Source organism: Aquarana catesbeiana, linkage group LG04, assembly GCF_042186555.1.
Source record: "Aquarana catesbeiana isolate 2022-GZ linkage group LG04, ASM4218655v1, whole genome shotgun sequence".
In the NCBI taxonomy this organism is placed as follows: Eukaryota; Metazoa; Chordata; class Amphibia; order Anura; family Ranidae; genus Aquarana; species Aquarana catesbeiana.
The window spans coordinates 140,920,919-140,945,367 of NC_133327.1; the positions used below are offsets into that span (position 1 = coordinate 140,920,919).

The window sequence follows — 24,449 nt, forward strand, 5'->3', positions numbered from 1 at the left end:
CAGCTAGGTAGACACCAACTGCTCTGTCCACATCCAAAGCAGTTCCTTCATGTGCTTAGGGACAGGACATAGGAAAGGGAGGAAAATATCCTCTCTAATGGGGACCTTGTCTCCATGTAAGATAAGAGAAGGTTCCTTTAAAGAAAGAGCTGCAAACAGGGAGGCTCTTGATATACACAATCACGCTGCATTGACCTTACTAGCTTAAAGTGGTTGTAAAAAAAGAGCGACAATTTTGAAAAAAAAAAAAAAAAAAAACAAAAACATTTTTTTCTTTCTGCTATAATACATATCCAAAAAAAAAACCACATTTAGTCATCAGTTTAGGCCAATATGTATTCTTCTACATATTTTTGGTAAAAAAAAACCTCCCAATAAGCGTTTATTGATTGGTTTGCGCAAAAGTTATAGCGTCTACAAAATAGGGGATAGATTTAGGGACTTTACATTTTTTAAAAATTGTTTTTACTGGTAATGACAGCGATCTGCGATTTTTAACGGGACTGCGACATTGCGGCAGAAAAATCAGACCCTAATTGAAATTTTTTGGGGACCAGTGACATCAATACAGTGATTAGTGCTTAAAAAAAAAAAAAAATGCACTTATCAATGTATAAATGACACTGGCAGGGAAGGGGGTAACACTAGGGGCGATCAAAGGATTAACTGTGTTCCCTCAGTGTGTGTTCTAACTGTGTTTACTAGAAACAGCCGATCTCTGTGTTGTCCCATCAGAATGGGGATCTGCCTTGTTTACATAGGCAGAACAGGGATCTGCCTCTCTGTGGAGCGATCGCGGGTGGCCAGCATACATACAACCCCCCCCCCCCCATGTGCAGCAGGCGCAGAGCCACAGTATCTCATGCACGAAACAACATGCTGGTAGGTCGTTTCGCTCAGCCGGGCTGCCCTGCCGCAGTATATGTGCGGTGGGCGGTCCAGTAGTGGTTAAAAAAAGTCCAAAAACATGAATATATTAAAATAATACTATTAAAAAGAATTACCATTAAAAAACAATACATTTATGATTGCAGTCCATTTTCAATCCACGTTTCCACCAACAGTGATTAATTCAAGTGCAATGTCTTCACCACCTTTGTACCATAGTGATTAAGCGATATGTGTGTGGTAATTTCTGCACATTCTGGCCAGCAGCCTCAATTTTCCTCTGGCTTCTCTGTGACAGGGAGCTTTGTGTTACCTTATTCTTGCTGCAGGTTCCCGGAGGGGATAAGGCTCTTCAGGGTCTTGGTGCCAAGGAATGGACTATGGCCCTAAACCTGTATAGCACCATGAGTGTAACTACAACCGAACATAGGATGCAGTGCCTGAAGCAAACATTATAGGCTGTTCCCCACTGCTGCGGGGTCCGGGTATGGTTCCCAAGATTTACATCAAGGGTAACTGATAGGGCTCATTTAAAGCACCCATTAATGCTCCTGATGTGTCACCGGAGCAGGCTTTGATGCGTTTGAGCGGCGTTAAAAAAATACTTGCCAGACATCCCCTTTGTGTTGGTTGTTTTTGTTATAAGGATTTTTGATTTATCATCTCAGCTAGTAACACTTTCTAAACGCATCTCAAACGCGTTTGGGAAGGGGCAAAGCATAGCAAGTGACACATTTGTTAATTTTGACACCACACAATGCTAACGCAACCATGTGAACACTGGGCGCTGCAATGCACATCATTTTCACAGGCATTCATGCTGCTTCAAAAACGCTTCTAAAACACCTGTTTTTTAAGCTAGTGTAAACACCATACGGAAATTGCTAGCGATCCCTGCAACAGTTAGCTGTATCTTCTTATAAGTGTTATGCCCTGTACACACGGTCGGACATTGATCGGACATTCCGACAACAAAATCCATGGATTTTTTCCGACGGATGTTGGCTCAAACTTGTCTTGCATACAAACAGTCACACAAAGTTGTCGGAAAATCCGATTGTTCTGAACGCGGTGACGTAATACACGTACGTAGGGACTATAAACGGGGCAGTAGCCAATAGCTTTAGTTTCTTAATTTATTCTGAGCATGCGTGGCACTTTGTGCGTCGGATTTGTGTACACACGATTGGAATTTCCGTATTTTGTTGTCGGAAAATTTTATAGCAAGCTCTCAAACTGTGTGTGTCGGAAATTCCTATGGAAAATGTGTGATGGAGCCTACACACGGTCGGAATTTCCGACAACAAGGTCCTATCACACATTTTCCATCGGAAAATCCTATCGTGTGTACAGGGCATTGGAGTAGTGAAGGAAATCTTCTCTATACGTCTGTCACTAGCAAAGATTGGAGTCCCATGGAATGGGTGGGGTTATGTGAGAATGTATGGAGGGAGTTGTCTGCCAGTGTCCAATCACCTGAAGGTAGCCCGCATATAACCCATGGTCTATGAATATAAAGTTCCATGTTCTGCACTTTACACTTACGTTATTTAGATTCGCTCTCAAGAGCAGGGCCCTCCTAACGCTCTTGTAATGAATTGTACTGTCTCTCTTTAACTCGTAAAGTGCTGCACAAGCTGTTGGCACTCAATAAATCCTGTATAAGAATAATAGTTTTCAGAAACAGTTCTTAGAAATGTCTAAGGTATATATGTAAGAACTGGGAACCTCTACCTTCGGTCAGTAAGGACACCAGTCACTTGTCCCAAATGTACACTGCATCAAGACTGCATTCTTCACCTGACGTGTCACAGTGATATTGTTATTGCAGATACAGGAATGTCATCTGCATCAGACAACAGTCCCTGTAAAACACTGAGCTCCCTCAACTATAACAACCGCTATCAGCCGTATAGCGACATGAAGCACTTGTGACACGAGTCTGACAAGTCTGGCATTTGAAGAAGTGCAGGTTATATTATTACTACTGTAAATTACTGACACTCATGCTACACCAGTCACAGAACTCACCTTTGCCGTTTCAGGAGGTACAAATCCCTTTGCTTCAGCCAAGACATTTCTTTCTTCATTTGGCTAGAAGACAGAAGATAATATCCATTAAATGAAAACCCATTGATGGTAATATCTGTATTGTGACCAGATCATTCACACAGCCTTATTACTAAATGTATATACAAGTGCTAGCCCTCCCAGGATTATATTTTGTTCCGATACAAAAAACAGTTTCAGAGTCATATCATTAATGTGAAACCCCATTCGGTCACTGGAAATAGAGACATGCATCATTACTTTGGCCTACTTGTCTGAGTTTATCTCAGTTATAATTAGCCTTGAAGTACCAAATTAGGATGGCTTCTAGGTTAGTAAAAAAGGTATAAAAGAAGAGGCGAATGAGCTTTTCACACAGATACTCACAGTGACATGGCGATATTCACTTGCTGGTCGCAAGGCACTGCTCTGCTGCTTTAGAAACTCTTCCCCCTGGAAGGCTTCCCGTAAACCAGGGAAAAGATTCTCATACTCAGTGGGGTCAGCCAAGGAGTCAGCTGCCTTCTGATTGATCTTGGACAGACTTTCTTTCCATAGTTTCACCACCCTAGAAACAGAAATTGAAGTGTTATCCATATTTATTATGGGCTAGACATTACTGGGGTTTTTCACAAACTGATCACTCATTCTTAAAAACAATATGTAAACTTCATGTTAAACTCAGTCCAAAAGAGATATTCCAGTTTCCAGCGAAGTGAGGGGTGATCCTGATGCCTAAACATTTTTTAACTTAATGCAAAGAATGCATTAATGCAAAAATATATATATTTAAATGGTTTAACTTGCCAAAGAACTTGTAATTCTGTTCAGCCAGTCCAGTGACATGCGCTGATGGGCAAAGCACTGCCTCCCCATGAAGACCACTCCAATGTTTTCTAGTTTACCTTTACATCTTTTGGTGAAAATGGTTTGAGGGTGAGAGACAGCACTGGGAGGATGCAACACTGAAAAAACGTTCTCACCCAGGTGTGTAGAGCCTGGCTGAACAAAACTACTTTGGCATTTAATAAAGTGCGCATGTATAAATATTTATTCAGCTGACAAACGTAAAGCGGTTGTAAACCGTTAACCACTTCCGGACCGCCCACTGTATATATACGTCAGCACTTTAAAGATGATATCTTGGTAACGGCAGCTGCTGCCATAACCGAGATATCCATCTCTTCAGTGGGCGGTCCGGTTTACGATAATGGTGGTCTCTGCGGTGAGATCACCGTTATCGGCGGCGGGAGAGGGCCCCCTCCCGCCGCTCTCCCGCACCCTCCGCCACTTACTGGAGCCGTCGCTAGCGGCGGAGGAGATCGGGTCCTCTTCCTAGCTGGGTATGGATACGAGTGAAGGCCCCCACCCGTCTCCACACCATAGTCAAAACATCACTTCTGCCAATACCTCTTAAAGGGACATTTTTTTTTTGTCATTTTTTCAAATGACAATTTTTTTTTATTTTTTTTTTGCATTTAAGTCCAAATATGAAATCTGGGGTCTTTTTGACCCCAGATCTCATATTTAAGAGGTCCTGTCATGCTTTTTTCTATTACAAGGGATGCCCCGTCGCGACGAGAAGCAAACGCATACGTGAGCAGCGCTTGCATATGAAGACGGTGTTCAAACCACACATGTGAGGTATCACCGCGAGCGAGAGCAATAATTCTAGCACTAGACCTCCTCTATAACTCAAAACATGCAACCTGTAGAATTTTTTAAACGTCGCCTATGGAGGTTTTTAAGGGTAAAAGTTTGATGCCATTCCACGAGCGGGTGCAATTTTGAAGCGTGACATGTTGGGTATCAATTTACTCGGCGTAACATTATAATTCACAATATAAAAAAAATTGGGCTAACTTTACTGTTGTCTTAATTTTTAATTAAAAAAAGTGATTTTTTTTCTCCCCACAAAAAAAGTGCGCTTGTAAGACCGCTGCGCAAATACAGTGTGACAAAAAGCATTGCAATGACCGCCATTTTATTCTCTAGGGTGTTAGAAAAAAAATGTATAATGTTTGGGGGTTCTAAGTAATTTTCTAGCAAAAAAACAGTTTTTAACTTGTAAACACGGAGTCTGAAAAACAGGCTCGGTCCTTAAGTGGCTAAAAAAATAAATAAATAAAAAACCCTGTAAGACAAAAAGGCATAATAATGAGCTAGTATGCACCACTTACTAGCTCATTATGAAATACTTATTTTAGAACGAAGCCCGGCAGCGGTCCCCGGTCACCACTAAGGGTGGCTGACACGTTCTTTCCAGGTCTGCGAACTCCAGCGATGTGAGTGGCCGAAGCCGCAATGACATCACTCCCGTGCATGCGCGCAGCAGCCCTCAGTTCCGGCACAATGCGCTGGACCTTCAGAGTGTATGCAACGCTAATGTCAGCGGCTGCATGCAGGGTGAATATCTCCTACAATGGTGTACATTTAGGAGATATTCATTTTACCTACAGGTAAGCCTTATTATAGGCTTACCTGTAGGTAAAAATCACAAACCGCTTTATGTTTTTGTTTTAATAGAACAAGTCTTGATAATTAAAAAAAAAAAAAAAAAAAACACACTCACACGCACACCATCTAAATGTTCCCACTCACCTGGACACTTGGCTTGGCAGGTAAGTACGTGCCAAGAAAGCAGCCTCAGGAAGACGACCAGTGGAAATTAGAAGCTCCAAGCAAGCATCCATCCTGCAAAGGAAGCAAATGATTCATAAATAGTATAGACACTCTTTCGATTATTACAATATGTATTCAAGTTTATGAAGTTTATGAGGACTGGTTAGGCTGCTTTTTTTGCATGCACTTTGGAAAAAGGCCGAAATCATGCACAAGATGAAATGATTGAAGACAGTATGTGGGTTTTACATTAAAAAAAAAAAAAAAAAGTGTTTCACCTACTTTCCTAGTAAAAAGTAGCTTAAGAAAGCTACATTGTTCTTTCCATCTCTTTCAGCACCTTCAGCCAACTTATTCACCATGGTGGTATTTCCTGAAGATGTTGCCAATAGTAGGAGACCTCCATAATCCTGAGCATTGTGTAAACACTCCTGAGCCAGTCCAAACTGGCACTTGCTGATGGCCAACTCGGCTAGCTGCTTCCACTTCTGTTCAGACTATAAAAGGAAGGGAAAACATCTCGTTAAATTAGCCAACAAAAACATGTAATGCAAACCTATCAATAAATAAATAAACCTATCAATAAATGCATTAATAAATTCCTCTAGTGTCACTGTATACAGCAGTATAAGTGCTTACACAGGCACTGGAGTTGTGCATGGATGGCTATTCTATGGTTTAATGTCCATAGATACCTATGCAAGGCAAAGGCATATATGCAGTGCATACTAGCTCATTATGAAATACTCACCTTAGAACGAAGCGCTGGCATCTGATCCCAGTCCATGCCGAGGGAGCTGACATTTTGCCCTCTGTGTTTCTTCCAGGTTTACGGCTCCGGCGCTGTGAGTGACCGGAGCAGCGTTTATGTCACTCCCACACTTGCACGCGGGAGTCTTCCCTGCGGGGTCCAGCAGTGTCTGCCAGGCCTTCACAGCGCATGCGCCGCTGACGTCAGTGGCTGCATGCAAAGTGAATATCTTCTAAACCGTACAGGTTTAGGAGATATTAATTTTACCTACAGGTAAGCCTTATTATAGGCCTACCTGTAAAAATAAAAGGGTATACAACTGCTTTAACACAGAGGCAGCCCATTCTCTGCATTGACAGAGTAAAGTCCTTGAATTTCAATATATTATTACTTATAGGATGTTACAGATTTCACCATAGACTTTTAGTGTGCACTAAAGCTTTAACAAGAAAAGGAAAGAAAACTAGAACAAGGCCAGACATTACCTCTGCTTCTACTGCCAGCTGATATGCGATCTTTAGTTCTCCTAGCTGCAGTGCCAGCTCAAAGCGATGCTCTGAGTCTGTGGACACAGCCAAGGCTTGTTGTTTGAAACCCTGCAGAGGGAATACAGTTAGAATGATTGAAGTCGCAAGGCAAATTTTAAATAGACTATAAAATATAAGAAGCCATTCATTTACCTGCTTCTCTAAGAAGTGGGCAACACGTGTCCTCTGTTCTTTGGGGATGGTTGGAATGACTTTGTCAGCCATGTTGAAATCTCTTCTCATCACAGCTGTCTGATACTCCAGAACTGACACCAGCAGAGAATAGCTGACAATGTTCAGCTCTTTGTCTCCCAGGTACAAACGATTATCTTTGGGAATGTAACCCAGCAAATACATGGTCCTAAAGGAAGACAAGTTGTACATGAGGGGTAAAGCACACATCTACTACTCTTTAATGTTTCCATCACAAAACTGCACAGACATTATACCAGCAATAGTTAAAAATGCAGCTCAACCATGCATTTTAATACACCGCAAAAGAAATTAAGCCCTTAAGACCTAGCTCACACAAGCTTTAACTTGTATAAGAGCAGTGTGAACATTAGGCTTTTACAGAGCATGGGCAGAGCTATCAGCAAGGTTTGTTAAAGCTTTTAAAGAATCAATCGCTCCAGTTTGGAAATGTTAAACACAGATCGCAGTGGGAATGACGACGGACTTTAATCCTTTCGCTGCCAGACCAGTTTCTGCATTTTCTTTAGGCTGAGGGCCGGTTCACACTGCTGCGTGGTGCGAGATCGCATGTGGTTCGCACTGCAGTGCAAATCACATGCAATGTCCGTGCGATGCAAAGTCAGCCAGACTTCACATCGCATTCAGACCAAACTCACACAGGAGCCTTTTTTTGGTCCGCAGCAGAATCGGATCGCATGGGTGTTTACACCCATGCGATCCGATTCCTGTCCAATTTTGTAGATCGCACTGCGATATGTGAACAGATTTGGGGGTGTCATTAACTTTTAATTGACACTCCCAACAGTTCGCATAGGGCAGTGTGAACTGCTGCCGGGAGACATGCGATGTGGGAACCTGCAGTGGATTTGCAGGGTTTCCGCACCGCTGCAGTGTGAACCGAGCCTAAAGATTTGTTTAAACTGTTGGACAGGGCCAATTCGGTTATTTCGCAGGCTGTTCGGTAACTGTGCTGGGAAATCTTTTGTTTGTCATGTACATTGCCCTTTCATGTGCACGTTGCTGCAAAGGCCAGTTATAGATTGGTATGATTGCCACTTTTTTGTACAGTTGTATATAATTGGGTGCAGGAACCCACAGGAATGCCTTTGCTGCCATTGTGCTCTTGCTGGGCGTCAGAAGAGTCCCTGTGCCTTGGAGGTGTGGGCTCCCTCCAGGCATACCCGCCCTTTATCTTTCCATTCCTATATGTGCTCCTACTATGGAGGCTCTGGAAATTTAGAGTTAAGGCTCATACACACTAAGAAAATTGGGCGAACATTTTTGTCCAAAGAATTTCCGTACGATTTTCATATAGTGTGTACACAACTTTCGACAGCCGATTCTGAATTTTCATAAGAAAATTCCCAACGGGACAAACTTTTTTCTCAACGGAACAGAACGGACGAATTCCATTTTCCTACAAGAAAAAGCAGAAAAGACTGCACATGGTCAGAAACAAAAAAAAAAAAAAAAAAGCCTTTGTTGTAGGAGTATTTTCGTTCAGCGGTTCTAATCTGCTGTGAAAAATCGATTTTCTTAGTGCACACCCCACTTAAGGGCCACAGTATATACAGAGGTCCCTTGGCATGGGCACTGTGGCTCACATATATATTTGCAAATGTGTACAAACAAAACCCTCTGTTTTTAACGTAAACTGTTAGACAGGGCCAATTCGGTTGTTTTGCAGGCTGGTCAGTAAATGTGCTGGGAAATCTTTTGTTTGTTTGTGATCCCCAAACATTATATATTTTACACAAGTGAAATACAATACCCAATTTTTTTCTAAAATATAAAAGATGAGGTTTCACATAGCAAATAAGATACCCAAAATGCTGGGGTGAGGGCACACTCCGGGCGTGACGAAAAGTGATCGAGCAGCTTTCGTTAGAAAACTCAATCAGTTTGTGGAGAGCCGCAGGGAACGTTTGTAAAACCTCCCCCCGCCACTGCCATAAGACTTCCAGCAGTGGCAGTAAAATGGTTAAACAATTTAAACAAGTTGCTAGCAGGCTTCAGTAAGTTTCAGCACAATTCAAAGCTTGTAGAAAGCCTGCTAGCAGCTTGTTAAAATGACAGCACTACCATTAGTACGTGTGTTTAACATTTCCACACTGGAGCTGATGGCTTCTTTAAAAGCTTCAATATTTGGTGTTCACAGGCACACTGCTCTTATACAAGCACAAGCCTGTTTGGACCAGATCTTACAAGAGAAGTATGGGGTTTGGGTATTTTTTTTAAATCAGTTACCTAGGTGGATGCAGCATCTGTCCCCCGACGGCTTCAACACTGAGAACTGAGCGCTCAAAACGCAGATCGCTCAGTTCTCAGGGAGCCCCGAGCAGAGGGCTGAGAGGCTGAGCCGAGCGCCGGTCCAGACATGTGGGCAGATCCCGACTTCATTGTCCTGATCTAGCTCGAGCCTGGACCGATTTTGTGACGTCAGCCAACAGAGGGCTTCAGCATACTGTCTGCTGAAAACGGGTCACAGGAGAGCAAAGCGAACTGCACTCCTGTGACCCCCAGGAGAAGTACAGCCAAATGATCTTTGGCTGTACTTCTTCTTTAATGTTTTTCCAGCTATAAAAGACGATTTTAAGCAACAGCAGACAGTCACAAGAAGAGACTCTCGCTGCTGTAAGTTAGGGCATCATGCACAAGGACTGATTGTCTTTTCTTTATCCTATTCATTTATACAACTGAATGGTAACAAGTATGTGTATGCTAAGATTCAAGTCACTTACCTGTCCAAGTGTGCAATGGTAACAATTTCTCCACCTACATAGTAGTTGAGTCTGTTCACTGTACTGGTGTAGATAAAACAGTCTCCAACCCACAAGCCAGTCTTTACTATTTCCTGAATTTCACCCAAAACCTGGTAGGAAAGTTATGGATTCATGCATTTAGCGCACACAAAAAAAAAAACAATGTCATCTATACAATAGATTAAAAACTTTTCCTTTATTACTGTAGATTATCCACTTAGATGACAGTGTAGAACACTGTCAGCATAAATATCTACATTGAGGGAAAAAAGGATTTGATCCCCTGCTGATTTTGTACATTTGCCCACTGACAAAGAAACGCTCAGTCTATAAATTTTAATGGTAGGTTTATTTTAACAGTGAGACACAGAATAAAAACAAAAATATCCAGAAAAACACATTTAAAAAAAGTTATAGACTGGTTTGCATTTTAATGAGTGAAATAAGTATTTGATCCCCTATCAATCAGCAAGATTTCTGGCTCCCAGGTGTCTTCTATACAGGTAACGAGCTGAGATTAGGAGCACTCCCTTAAAGGGAGTGCTCCTAATCTCAACTTGTTACCTGTATAAAAGACACCTGTCCACATAAGCAATCAGATTTCAATCTCTCCACCATGACCAAGACCAAAGAGCTGTCCAAGGATGTCAGGGACAAGAATGTAGACCTACACAAGGCTGGAATGGGCTACAAGACCATCGACAAGCAGCTTGGTGAGAGGGTGACAACAGTTGATGCGATTATTCGCAAATGGAAGAAACACAAAATAACTGTCAATTGCCCTTGGTCTGGGGCTCCATGCAAGATCTCACCTCGTGGAGTTTCAATGACCATGGAGAACAATGAGGAATCAGCCCAGAACTACACAGGAGAATCTGGTCAATGATCTCAAGGCAGCTGGGACCATAGTAAAAAAGAAAACAATTGGTAACATACTACGCCATGAAGGACTGAAATCCTACAGCTCTCGCAAGTTAAGCACATGTACAGGCCCTTCTGGATTTTGCTAATGAACATCTGAATGATGCAAAGGGGGACTGGGTGAAAGTGTTGTGGTCAGATGAGACCAAAATCAAGCTCTTTGGCATTAACTCAAATCACCGTGTTTGGAAGAGGAGGGGGAATGCCGCCTATGACCCCAAGAACACCATCCCCACCGTCAAACATGGAGGTGGAAACATTATGCTTTGGTGGTGTTTTTCTGCTAAAGGGACAGGAAAACTTCACCACATCAAAAGGGACAAAGGATGAGGCCATGTACGGTCAAGTGGTTGAGAACTTCCTTCCCTCAGCCAGGGCATTGAAAATGAGTCGTGGATGGGTATTCCAGCATGACAATGACCCAAAACACACGGCCAAGGCAACAAAGGAGTGGCTCAAGAAGCACATTAAGGTCCTGGAGTGGCCTAGCCAGTCTCCAGACCTTAATCCCGTAGAAAATATGTGGAAGGAGTTGAAGGTTCCAGTTACCAAATCTCAGCCTTTAATGACGTTAATGACTTGGAGAGAATCTGCAAAGAGGAGTGGGACAAAATCCCTCCTGAGATGTGTGCAAACCTGGTGGCCAACTACAAGAAACATATGACCTCCGATTGCCAACAAGGGTTTTGCCACCAAGTACTAAGTCATGTTTTTGCAAAGGGGTCAAATACTTATTTTACTCATTAAAATGCAAATCAATTAATAACTTTTTTGAAATGCGGTTTTCTGAATATTTGTTGTTGTTCTGTCTCTCACTGTTAAAATAAACCTACAATTAAAATTATAGACTGATCATTTGTCAGTGAGCAAACGTATAAATTCAGCAGGGGATCAAATACTTTTTTCTCCTCACTGTATACTCTGGCTACAGGATGGCACATACATCATTATGTTGTACTTACTTCAAAAGCCTCCTCTATTCCATCCTCAGAAACTCCTTCATGTGTCTCCTGTGCTGCAGCTACTTTTTCAGACAAGTATTTGAGAATGAAGAATGATTCCTCTGTGGCAATGCAGACCAGCTCTCCTGAATCGGACCAGAAAATCTGCAACATATAAATAGCACAGTATATGTAGTACGATATGGGAACCTTGGAGGCATACTGATAAAGCAGTGAATCTGATATTCACTCTGGTTAAATGTGTTTTAAATGACAATGATTGATTTACCACCAGTAAATGTTTGGTGAAAGTCGCATTTACTGCTTTATAAACACAACCCTTTGACTTTTAACCAATTAAGGACCGAGCCTCTGAGATTTGTTATTTACAAGTTAAAAACATTTTTTTTGCTAGAAAATTACTTAGAACCCCCAAACATTGTACTTTTTTTTTCTAACACCCTAGAGAATAAAACGGCGGTCGATTCAATAATTTTTGTCACACCATATTTGTGCAGCGGTCTTACAAGCACACTTTTTTTGGCAAAAATACACTTTTTTGAATTAAAAAAATAAGACAGCAGTAAAGTTAGCCCAATTTTTTTTATATTGTGAAAGATAATGTCACCCCAAGTAAATTGATACCCAACATGTCACGCTTCAAAATTGCACCCACTCATGGAATGGCGACAAACTTTTACCTTAAAAATCTCCATACGCGACGTTTAAAAAATTATACAGGTTGCACGTTTTGAGTTACAGAGGAGGTCTAGGGCTAGAATTATTGCTCTCACTTTACCGATCGCGATACCTCACATGTGTGGCTTGAACACCGATTTCATATGCGGGTGCTACTCACGTATGTGTTCGCTTCTGCACGCGAGCTCGTTGGGACGGGGCGCGTTTAAACATTTTTTTTTTTCTCATTTATTTTACCTTTTATTTTTTACAAGGACCTCTTAAATGTGAGATTTGGGGTCAAAAAGACCTCAGATCTCATATTTACACTGAAATGCAATTAAAAAAATGTGTCATTTAAAAAAAATGATTTAAAAAAAAAAAAAAAAAAAAAAAAAAGGCCCTTTAAGAGCTATGGGCGGAAGTGACATTTTGACGTTGTTTCCGCCCTGCAGTGTCATGGAGACGGGTGAGGGCCATCTTCCCCTTACTCGTCTCCATGCACAGGATCGCCTCCGCCGCTGCCCACGGCTCCGGTAAGCGGCGGAGGGCACCGGAACGCATTCATACACCGTGAAATTTTCCACATTTTGTCATGTTACAACCAAAAACGTAAAGCTCTGTCAGACTGGATTGTTTGTGAACAGCAATTTTCAAGTCTTCCCACAGATTCTCAATTGGATTTAGATCTGGACTTTGACTGGGCCATTCTAACACATGAATATGCTTTGATCTAAACCATTCCATTGTAGCTCTGGCTGTATGTTTAGGGTCGTTTTCCTGGGGTTGAACCTCTACCCCAGTCTCAAGTCTTTTGCAGACTCCAACTTGTTTTCTTCTAAAATTGCCCTGTATTTGGTTCCATCCATCTTCCCATCAACTCTGATCAGCTTCCCTGTCACTGCTGAAAAAAAGCATCCCCACAACATGATGCTGCCAAGTTTCCAGATGGGGTGTTCAAGGTGATGTGCAGTGTTAGTTTTCCGACTCACACTGCGTTTTGCCTTTAGGCCAAAAAGTTAAATTTTGGTCTCATCTGACCAGAGCACCTTCTTCCTCCCGTTTGCTGTGTCCCCCACATGGCTTCTCGCAAACGGGACTTCTTATGGCTTTCTTTCAACAATGGCTTTCTTCTTGCCACTCTTCCATAAAGGCCAGATTTGTGGAGTGCACGACTAATAGTTGTCCTGTGGACAGATTCTCCCATCTGAGCTGTGGATCTCTGCAGCTCCTCCAGAGTTACCATGGGCCTCTTGGCTGTTTCTCTGATTAATGCTCTCCTTTCCCAGCCTGTCAGTTTAGGTGGACGGCCTTGTCTTGGTAGGTTTGCAGTTGTGCCATACTCTTTCCATTTTTGGATGATGGATTGAACAGTGCTCCGTGAGATGTTCAAAGCTTGGGATATTTTTTTATAACCCAACCCGGCTTTAAACTTGCCCACAACTTTATCACTGACCTGTCTGGTGTGTTCCTTGGCCTTCATGATGCTGTTTATTCACTAAGGTTCTCTAACAAACCTCTGAGGGCTTCAAGGAACAGCTGTATTTATACAGAGATTAAATTACACACAAGTGAACTTTATTTACTAATTAGGCGACTTATTTGTATAAAAAAAAATGTAAAACTATTTAATCATTGTTCTTCCACTTTACAATTATGTGCCACTTTGTGTTGGTCCATCACATAAAATCCCAATAAAATACATTTACATTTTTGGTTGTAACATGACAAAATGTGGAAAATTTCAAGGGGTATGAATATTTTTTCAAGGCACTGTATTTCTGCTTAGCATTTTATGAACTCACGTGTTTGGGTTGGATTTCTATCCTACGAATAAGTTCTGTATTCTCCCAGTCGTAGAAAGCCAAACCGTTAACAGAGCGGACACCAAGAAGAAAGCCGCCATAGATACCTAGAAGAGTGTGCAATATATTTTGTCTTGTTTAGTTGACAAATTATAAAAGGTAACCAGCAATCATAGAATGCAACTGAAAATGCATGCATCTTGTGTTAAAATAATAAAATATTTATGACATTTAGAAATTCTGATCAGTAACTCTATCAACTCTCTGTATGTCAAATTCAAAATCCCAAGCTCAAGTTTATGATCGCACACATAGTTACATAGTTACATAGTAGGTGAGGTTGAAAAAAGACACAAGTCCATCAAGTCCAACCTATGTGTGATTATGTGTCAGTATTACATTGTATATCTCTGTATGTTGCGTTCATTTAGGTGCTTATCTAATAGTTTCTTGAAACTATCGATGCTCCCCGCTGAGACCACCGCCTGTGGAAGGGAATTCCACATCCTTTCCGCTCTTACAGTAAAGAACCCTCTACGTAGTTTAAGGTTAAACCTCTTTTCTTCTAATTTTAATGAGTGGCCACGAGTCTTGTTAAACTCTCTTCTGCAAAAAAGTTGTATTTCTATTGTAGGGTCACCAGTACGATTTTTGTATATTGAGATCATATCCCCTCTCAAGCATCTCTTCTCCAGAGAGAATAAGTTCAGTGCTTGCAACCTTTCCTTATAACTAAGATCCTCCAGACCATTTATTAGCTTTGTTGCCCTTCTTTGTACTCGCCATTTCCAGTACATCCTTCCTGAGGACTGGTGCCCAGAACTGGACAGCATACTCTAGGTGCGGCCGGACCAGAGCCTTGTAGAGTGGGAGAATTATCACTTTATCTCTGGAGTTGATCCCCTTTTTAATGCATGCCAATATTCTGTTTGCTTTGTTAGCAGCAGATTGGCATTGCATGCCATTGCTGAGCCTATCATCTACTAGGACCCCCAGGTCCTTTTCCATCCTAGATTCCCCCAGAGGTTCTCCCCCCAGTGTATAGATTGCATTCATATTTTTGCCACCCAAATGCATTATTTTACATTTTTCTACATTAAACCTCATTTGCCATGTAGTCGCCCACCCCATTAATTTGTTCAGATCTTTTTGCAAGGTTTTCACACCCTGCGGAGAAGTTATTGCCCTGCTACATCTAACTGTTCACTATGATAGGTTGCTTCACTGGCCCAACAGTAATGTATAGGAGACAGAAAGGGGAAGACAAGCTTTGGTACTATCAGAGTTCTTTCAGGATAGGAAAAGTGACATAGATAAAAAAGTTAGATAAAAAAGTTAGATAAAAAAAAAAAAAAAAAGAAGATGAACTGCAATAAAAGCCTAGAAGCCCTATAGAAATGAAAGATCCATGCCATTTCATAAGACACCAACCTTCGGCGCCAAAATCAGGCTTAAAACTTTTCTTCTCTTTGAAGTTTTTGAAGATCTTCACTACACTGTTGCTTTCACGAATAGCATACCTGCAAATGATATAAGAATTGAAATGGCAGCTGTAATGTGGTTATTCTATTTCTCTCTGTTTACAATATCATGGTATTGTGGAAAATGAATGGTTCAGAGTTCACCAGGAGTCTGAGGTACATCCTGAGTTAATCCTCTCCAGTGCCTGAGCAAACTTTTCAGGTGACTATTAGCACTAAAGTAAATTCACATACTCATGTATTCACCATAATGTGTTTTTTCTTGCCTGGGTCATACATGGTGTGAGCATGTATGATTTTGAGGATCTGCATTCTAGAAGTGCGCATCTTCACTTATGTCACGATTCAATTACGATTATCCAGTCAACAATTCGATTCTGCGATGCATCACGATTACTGCCCATGGTTTTCATCAAAAATTTTAAGCAGTCAGAATCATTCAAGTCTGCAAATCGTCAACTGTGGTGTAGCAGGCCCTGGTTAGGGCAGAGAGAATGCAGGACCTTGTAGTCCCCACAGTTGCAGTGTGATAGGCCTTGGTCAGAACAGATAAGAAATGCTGGGCTTTGTGGTCTCCCCAGTTGTAGTATAGCATTAGCAGGCCCTGTTTAGAACACAGATGGAAAAGCTAAACCTTGTAATCCCCTCAGTTGCAGTGTAGTAGGCCCTGATTCGGAGAGGATTACTGGGACCTGTAGTCCCTCCAGTTGTAGTGTATTGGGCCCTAGTAAGGACAGAAGTGGAGTGCTGGGCCTTGTAGTCCCTCCAGTTGCAGTGCAGCAGGTCCTAGTGAAGACAGAAGAGGAATGCTGAGACCTGTAGTGTAGAAGTCCTTGGTTAGGACAGAGGTGATGCTGGGACCTGTAGTCCCCCAGTTGCAGTGTAGTAGGCCCTGGTAAAAACAAAAGTAATGCTGGGCCTAGTAGTCCCCCCCCCCAATTGCAGTGTAGTAGGCCCTTGTCAGGAGAGGAGGAATGCTGGGCCTTGTAGCCCCCCCCCTCCCAGTTGTAGTGTGGCAGGACCTGGTGAGGACAGAGGGATGCTGGGCCTTGTAGTCCCCCCAGCTGTGGTGTGGCAGGACCTGATTAGAACATAGGGAAGGCCGAGCCTTGTAGTCTCCCCAGTTAGTGTAGCAGGCCCTGATGAAAACAGAGGGGGAACGCTGGGAACTGTAGTCCCCCCAGATGTAATGTGGAAGGCCAGGTGAGAAGGAATGCTGAGCCTTGTAGTGCCCCGACTTACCAGGAAGCAGAGCTGCAGCCAATTGTGGATGAAGTAATGGTCGGTAGGTGTAGATTAAGTAGGGCTCAGACAGGTCCCGACTCCCGGGTGATGAGCCTCATGATGTTGGGCGTTTGGAGCCCAGGCTTATACCGGATGCCATGCATGGTGAAGGCGGAGAGCAGGGCGGAAAGGGCCTGCTTGAGCAGTCCATTGGGGGCGGCAGCCCATGGGCCTGTTCGGGGGCAGTTTGCCCTGCAGGTTCTTGAGGTCAGGCCCGATGAGCTGGCGGTGAGGTGGGTTATGTCGGCGATAGTGGCCCTACGAGACATCGTTCCCAGCCGTCCTTTCATCCTGACCTTCCTCTCCTCTGTCCTCCCCCACCTGCTCCCACGGCAGGGCCAGGCCGGCCCCGTGATAATGAGAGAGAACTACGGGCCCAGTCAGTCGGCCGTGCTCTTGCGAGATAGTGTCTGCTGCTGGCAGAATGTCCGTTCAGCATGTACCCTGCCCACCGCATTGTGCCCAGGGAGGACGGCAAGCCCAAGCCCCAAGAGGTAAGTGGCCCTGACAGCCTGGCGGCCCCGCATCAGAGGAGGGGCCCCGGGGGCCTGACAGCACCCTGAAGGCACTGTGTCCCGCCGGAATGACGTCATCATGCAATCGCGAAGCAGCCCTTCTCCGTATCGCAGAATCATTTAAGGCTGCATCGCGATGCATCGATTATTTTCAACATCCCTACTGCATCCCCAGTGAGTAAAATTGCAAAAACCTGCAAAAATTTGGGGAAACTTTATTGGGATTTTTTCTCTCTTTTGCGTAAAGTGATACTAAAGGATTTTTTTGGCTTAAAATAAAAAAAGAAATTATACTTACCCGCTCTGTTTAATGATATTGCACAGTCTGGTCCCTTACCTCCTCTTTGATAGTCCACCACCAGCTCTGTTGGCTCCACCCTCTGGGTGCCCCCTTAGCAAGCCGTGTGCTATGGAGGCTCTCGTGAGTGCGTGCGTGCAGATACACACAACGCTGGTAAGCCACACCCCCCACTCCTTCCTCACAGAAGTTTGACTGACAGAAGCAGGTGCCTATGTCTCCTGCTGCTCTCAGGGTCTCCTATGAGACCAGAAAGTGTGGGGTGCTGAAACAGCACTGTATCAGTGACAGGAGTCAGGTTAGTGTTTAGGAACCGAGGGAGTTAGAGAACAGATAGTGGGGCATGTTTTGCCTTAATGCAGGGAATGCGTTTTGACTTCAGAACCACTATAAAGGTTTAAATTTATACTTGCCCTTTGTAACTACTGATCTTTTAATACTACTCCCAAATCTTTGTAAAGCCCGATTTGCACTAGCAACATTAAAGTAGAACTATAGGCAAAACTTTTATTTTCCATTTAGATGGCGGGGAGGGTTATAACCCCTGTCCATTTTTTTTTCGCTATCTGTGTCCCACTGGGGAGATTTGCCTTCACTTCCTGTCCTATAGCCAAAACAAGAAGTGAGGGGAAACCCCTGCACATTAAGGGAATCTTTTGAGGCTCCCCAGGTCACCATAACTAGTGTCCCCATTGGATGATTTCCCCTGTATTACTTTTCTGCGGACAAACCAAAATCCAGGATTCTACGCCTGCTCTACTCTATCCAAAACTAAAAGAAAAAAAATGTTTTTAGTTATAGTTTAAAGAGACTTATTTACTGTAGTAGAGAAAAGATAAAACATTCCACTTACTCAGAGGAGTCATGAGCCCAAACAAATTCTTGTGCAGATCCAAAGCTCTTGTTTCTCAGCGCCATAGCTGTGTATATAATGTATTCTCCATCTCCACACACTACCACAAACCTAAAATCAAACAGTGACTTGTGAGCTGTAGAGTGCATTTGCATAATAAACACTAGCTACGATACATAGAAAACCGGCCCTTACCTGCCATTCGGATTGTGTTGTATGGTCTGTGGATAGATTTCACAGCTGCCCATGTCCTTCACAGCAAGAGGGAGCCTTTCTCCATCCTTAATTTCTGTTTCACCCATGGCTTTCAGATTGGCCTGCTGCACTTCAGAGTGTTTGGCCCAGATGATTTTGCCATTTGCATCCATAGACATTGCTGGCTCTTCACGACCGAGCTAGAAAGGGAACAGCCATATAGTTCAATACCAGCAATGCAGAGGCATCTGTATATCTGTTAATATAGTAGCTTTTTTTAAAGGGTACCTTAATATTTTATCTTAAACAAATAACTTTACAGGACTACAAGCACATATGGGTGAAGAAACTAACCACATCTGCGCCAATGATAAATAGTAAAATGTACAATTATGTGCAGACCACTAGAATGCTGTAAAAAATAAATCAACCTTTTTTTTTTTCTTGAATGATACTTGTAACTTTCCATAAATTACCTTAACAATGATGCTGCCCTCATCATACCCAAGAGCAACATTGTTGGAGCCCCGGAGTCCACACACACACCAGACCCGCTCCATGCCATAGTTCAGAGTACTCTCTAGTCGGTAAGTGCTGGAATGCCAAATCCTAACAGTGCCTGTTGGGAAAGAAAGTTTAATGAAATGTGAGTACCCTGTGCCCCCCAAAAATATGTTTATCTAAAGTCTTCTTTCTGTTTCTTACAATGCAATATTTCTAGCCTATAAATGTGTGCATTCTAATGTCTGAACTGATTCAGCTTTTGTACAATATATTGCTATTGATATATATTAGAAGAAAAAAACATTTTTATGCATTAGACCAAACACCTTTTATTCCTTAAAACCAATATAAAAATAAATAAATAAAAAAAAAAAAAAAAAAAAAAAGAAGTAGTAATCTAGTTAGCCACCATTAGTTGCTGTACACCTTAGTATTATCCTTTTTTAATGTAATCTTTTTTAGTTTTGCAACAAACATAGACTTTGCAGGGAAATTGGGAAAATGATACAAGCAACATCAGACTCCGTAGCAGTTTTACGTGAGAATCTCAGATAATGACATAAGTAACCAGGGGTATAATGCAAGCTATAGCAGCATGAAAAAGCACTGAGACCCTGACATATTTCTTCTGCAAGTCTCACAGGATAGAGTACTTATCAGTCATGAAACCAGTGAATATGAAGGAAGGTATATAACCCCTGTAGGGGGCAGAAAACGAAAAAAAAAAAACTAAACCAACAACGCAAAAAAGGAACTTGTAACTGATCCATTAACATGGATCAATTCACTGTGGGTTTAAGGAGCAAATCTAGCCAGGTCATAGGTTAACATGCAGTTGGGAACAGGTTTTACATAGGTTTAGGTGTATAGGAAATGGAAAGTAACATGGTGCCGTAAAGCTCCCGGTAACCTATAAGCCCCCACCCCTAACAGAATAAACAGCACTAACAGCGGATGGGTGATGGTGTCCCACATGCCCCAGATGTATAATGAATCCATGTAGCCCAGACCGCGTAAAACTTGCTATAGCAATCCTTGCACTTGGCCATCCATTCCTCCGCCTCCACAATGTTATTTACTGTTTTAATCCAGTCAGCACGACTTGGCGTCTGGGATTTTTTTTCCAATATACTGGAATTAGACAGAGTGCGGCATTAAGGTGGTGCGGTAAAATACTTTCTGTAGCGACTAATATGGAGGGCTTGTGGAGCTTGTGGTAGAAATTCAAAGGGGAGTCAGGAACCTCAATATCAAGAATCAACTTTATTTGGCCCTTGACATTCTGCCAGAAGGAACTTATTTTGGGACACTCCCACCAGACAAGGAGGAAGGAGCCTCGTTGACCACAATCTCTCCAACATAAATCAGACAAAGTGGGGTAGATTCTGGCCAGCACAGCAGGGACCCTATACCATCGGGTTAAAAGCTTAAAACTGTTTTCCTGCATCTTTGTATCCACAGAGCTGGTATGGGTCAGTCTATACAGGTGCATCTCATAAAATTTGAATATAATGAAAAAGTTAATTCATTTCAGTAATTCAAGTCAAAAAGTAAAAACTCATATTTTATATAGATGCGTTACACACAGCGTGATTGATATATCTCAAGCATTTTTTCTTTTAATTTTGATGATTATGGCTTACAGCTAGTGAAAACCCAAAATTCAGTATATCAGAAAATTTAAATATTACATAAGATCAATTCAAAAAAAGTATTTTGAATACAGAAATGTTGAAAAGTATGTCCATGTACAGTATAGTATGCACTCAATACTTTGTTGGGTCTCCTTCTGCATGAATTAATGCATCAATGAGGCGTGGCATGGAGGAGATCAGCCTGTGGCACTGCTGATGTGTTATGGAAGCCCAGGTTGCTTTGAGCTTGTCTGCATTGTCGGGTCTGGTGTCTCATCTTCCTCTTGACAATACCCCACAGATTTTCAACGGGCTTTAGGACAGGCGAGTTTGCTGGCCAATCAAGTACAGCAATATCATGATCATTAAACCAAGTATTGGTACTTTTGGCAGTGTGGGCAAATCAATGAAATCAGCAGCTTCATAAAGCTGGTCAGCGTAGGGAAGCATGAAGTGCTCTAGAACTTCCTGGTAGAGGGTTACGTTGACTTTGGACTTGATAAAACACAGTGGACCAACACCAGCAGCTGACATGGCTCCTCAAATCATCACAGACTGTGGAACATTTTGCATTTCATTTGGAAATCAAGGTCTCAGAGTCTGGAGGAAGAGTGGAGAGGCACAGAATCCAAGTTGCACGAGGTCCAGTGTGAAGTTTCCACAGTCAGTGATGATTTGGGGAGCCATGTCATCTTTTGGTGTTGGTCCACTGTGTTTTATCAAGTCCAAAGTCAACAAAGCCCTTAAACAGGACATTGTAGAGCATTTCATGCCTCCCTCTGCTAACCAGCTTTATGAAGATGCTGATTTCATCTTCCAGCAGGACTTGGCACCTGCCCACACTGCCAAAAGTACCAATACTTGGATTAATGATCATAATACGTAATACTGTGCTTGATTGGCCAGCAAACTCATCTGACCTAACCCCCATAGAGAATCTGTGGGGTATTGTCCAGAGGAAAATGAGAGACACCAGACCCAAAAATGCAGACGAGCTAAAGGTCGCTATCAAATCAACCTGGGCTTCCATAACACCTCAGCAGTGCCACAGGCTGTTTGCCTCCATGCCACTCGCATTGATACAGCAATTCATGCAAGAGGAGCCCCAACCAAGTTCTGAGCACATACTATACTGTACATGGACATACTTTTCAGTAAGCCAACATTTGTGTATTAAAAATCCTTTTTTTTATTGGTCTTATGTAATATTTTAATTTTCTGAGATCCTGTGAATTTTGGGTATTCACAGAAAAAAAAATGATTGTACTATATCACTCTATGTGTAACGTATCTATAAAATATATATGAGTTTCACTTTTTGAACTGAATCACTGAAATAAATTATTCTAATTTTATGAGATGCACCTGTATATGTGGTCAAGTTGAGTGTATGAGAAAACAAGTTGCAGGTCTCTCTCTCACTTGTATATATAAATAAAAAAAAAAAAAAAAAGGCTTCCAATCATGTTGCTCCCCCCCAAAGCATTTTCTAGAGCACCGAGATGGAATGGGGCCCTGGGTATTCCCCAGGCATAGCTTCTCAAACTCGGTCAGTGAGAAAGGTGGAAGTCTTATCGTTATAAATACATCTTCATGTACTATTACCTGTTGAAAATGTTTTTTTTTTTCTGCACTCATATTAACATCTCTACCAAAATGTACATTGAAATCATTCAGACTTACCATCTTCTGAGCCTGTGATTATAATGGGGAGCTCGGGATGGAAACTGACACAAGAAACATTCTGAGCATGTCCTTCCAGAGTTTGGACACAAGTTTTGTTCTATACAAATAAATATAGGAGAAAACAATCATCAACTCTGTGAATGCTGTTGAAGGAACGCTCCAGATTCATTCAAAAATGTAACATACATTCCCAGGAGCACGTAGTAAATATGAAAACGGCCTATCTGGGAAACCAGACAACAATCAGCTGTTTGTATATGACTCACACCAGACTCACGTGAAAAGCAGGATGGAAGGTTTGTAAACACTAGCATCTTCAGCAGTCTAAACCTATTGGTGCGGATGTTATACGATTTCTACATGCACAATACACTCCAGTGGCTAAAGGAGAGAAGTAAAGCCCATTCACCTTGGAAGGGTTGCAAAGGAGCAGGGCTACAAATAATTTTGAATGACTCACTTCTGCCAACAATGACATCACGATGAGGAGAAGAAGCCATACCATCATTCTGGATTTTTTAATTATGCTTCATCCCAGAGATGGTTAGAACCCAAGATTAAGGGGACAGTTTAGCTATAAATATTGCATCCTGATGTTCTTCCTTGACAAGAATACACACTGGAAATCTAACAAACATTCCTACAACCAAGTAGCTGTGGTTTAACCACTTCAGCTCCGGAAGGATTTACCCCCTTCATGACCAGGCCATTTTTTGAGATATGGCATTGCATTACTTCAACTGACAATTGCGCGGTCGTGCGGCACTATACCCAAATAAAATTGGCTATAAAACAAACCCAATAAAAAAAGTAAAAAAATCTAAATTTCATGGTTTCGGCAAGCGGTTAAAGTGTTACTAAGCCCAGGGCCTTGCATTCACAATAGCTGGCATCCGACAGTACACAAAACATGGAAATGCAATACTTTTGTTAAATATAAACTGCTAAATACCTTTTCTTGTGACTTCTATTAGTGTCTGGTTTAAGCTTGTAGTAGTTTTCATTCTCCCCTGATTGTCCAATGAGGCTGCAAGACCCCTGACTCTTTGTGGACAGTGCCGATTGGCCCTGTGCTGATCACATGCACTCTCCCAGAGAAAAAAAAAACTCTCAATACACACCAAACTGAGCATGTGCAGCTTGCCCCCAAAATTCTGTTCTATCAGAAAATGGTTTGGGGACTGTGGAACAAGGGGAGGATCAGAGAAGTCAGGATCAAACAGCCTTTTTACACAATGCACAGCATTAACTCCTTAGGTTCCACAGTGACTATAACAAGCATGCTTTACTGCATATACTGTTTTTACTGTTGTGGGTTTACGAATACTTTAACGCTTAAAACGGCCAGAATCCAGCAACACATTGATAGCAGCCACACACTTTCCTATGCACAATAACTGCAGACGTACATTTTTTCTCTCAACCCACGATTTTTTTCACTAACCTGGTAGTCCCAGATCTTCACAAGTCTGTCATCAGCTCCAGAGATGAGGTATGGCTTGTCACCTCCACTATAATAATCAATGCAATTCACCCCTTTCTCGTGTCCCTCGAGAGTGAAGTTAGGGGAAGAGGAGCCAAGCTGCCAAACCTGTGCAAAACATTGACAGTAGAAGTAAAATGAAATGCCACAACGACACCCAACATTAACATAAAACTAAGGGCAAACTTGTTTTTTTTCCTATTTTGGAAAGGGAGGGTTATAACCCCGATCAGTTTTGTTGCCATTAGTGCCCCATTGGGGAGACTTCAAGTCACTTTCTGTCCCAAAGCCAAAGTAGGAAGCGAGAATAAAATCCCGCCAAAGTGAAGGAATCCCTGGCTTTCACCAGAACTAGTGTCACCAATTGGAACAACTCC

General features: G+C 42.2%; 1 protein-coding gene across 1 annotated transcript in view; it reads right to left on the reverse strand.

The window, feature by feature from the left end:
• Positions 1–24,449, reverse strand: part of COPB2 (COPI coat complex subunit beta 2) — a 52,292-nt gene that overhangs the window by 18,391 nt on the left and 9,452 nt on the right. The window contains exons 6-20 of the mRNA XM_073625798.1: positions 24,034–24,180; positions 22,587–22,686; positions 19,242–19,384; positions 18,766–18,965; positions 18,571–18,681; positions 15,571–15,659; positions 14,140–14,246; positions 11,678–11,821; positions 9,774–9,904; positions 6,991–7,198; positions 6,796–6,906; positions 5,842–6,056; positions 5,539–5,631; positions 3,325–3,505; positions 2,920–2,982 (exon numbers count right to left, since the gene is read on the reverse strand). Of these exons, the coding sequence (XP_073481899.1) occupies positions 2,920–2,982; positions 3,325–3,505; positions 5,539–5,631; positions 5,842–6,056; positions 6,796–6,906; positions 6,991–7,198; positions 9,774–9,904; positions 11,678–11,821; positions 14,140–14,246; positions 15,571–15,659; positions 18,571–18,681; positions 18,766–18,965; positions 19,242–19,384; positions 22,587–22,686; positions 24,034–24,180 (2,043 nt within the window). The remainder of the gene's footprint in view (positions 1–2,919; positions 2,983–3,324; positions 3,506–5,538; positions 5,632–5,841; positions 6,057–6,795; positions 6,907–6,990; positions 7,199–9,773; positions 9,905–11,677; positions 11,822–14,139; positions 14,247–15,570; positions 15,660–18,570; positions 18,682–18,765; positions 18,966–19,241; positions 19,385–22,586; positions 22,687–24,033; positions 24,181–24,449) is intronic.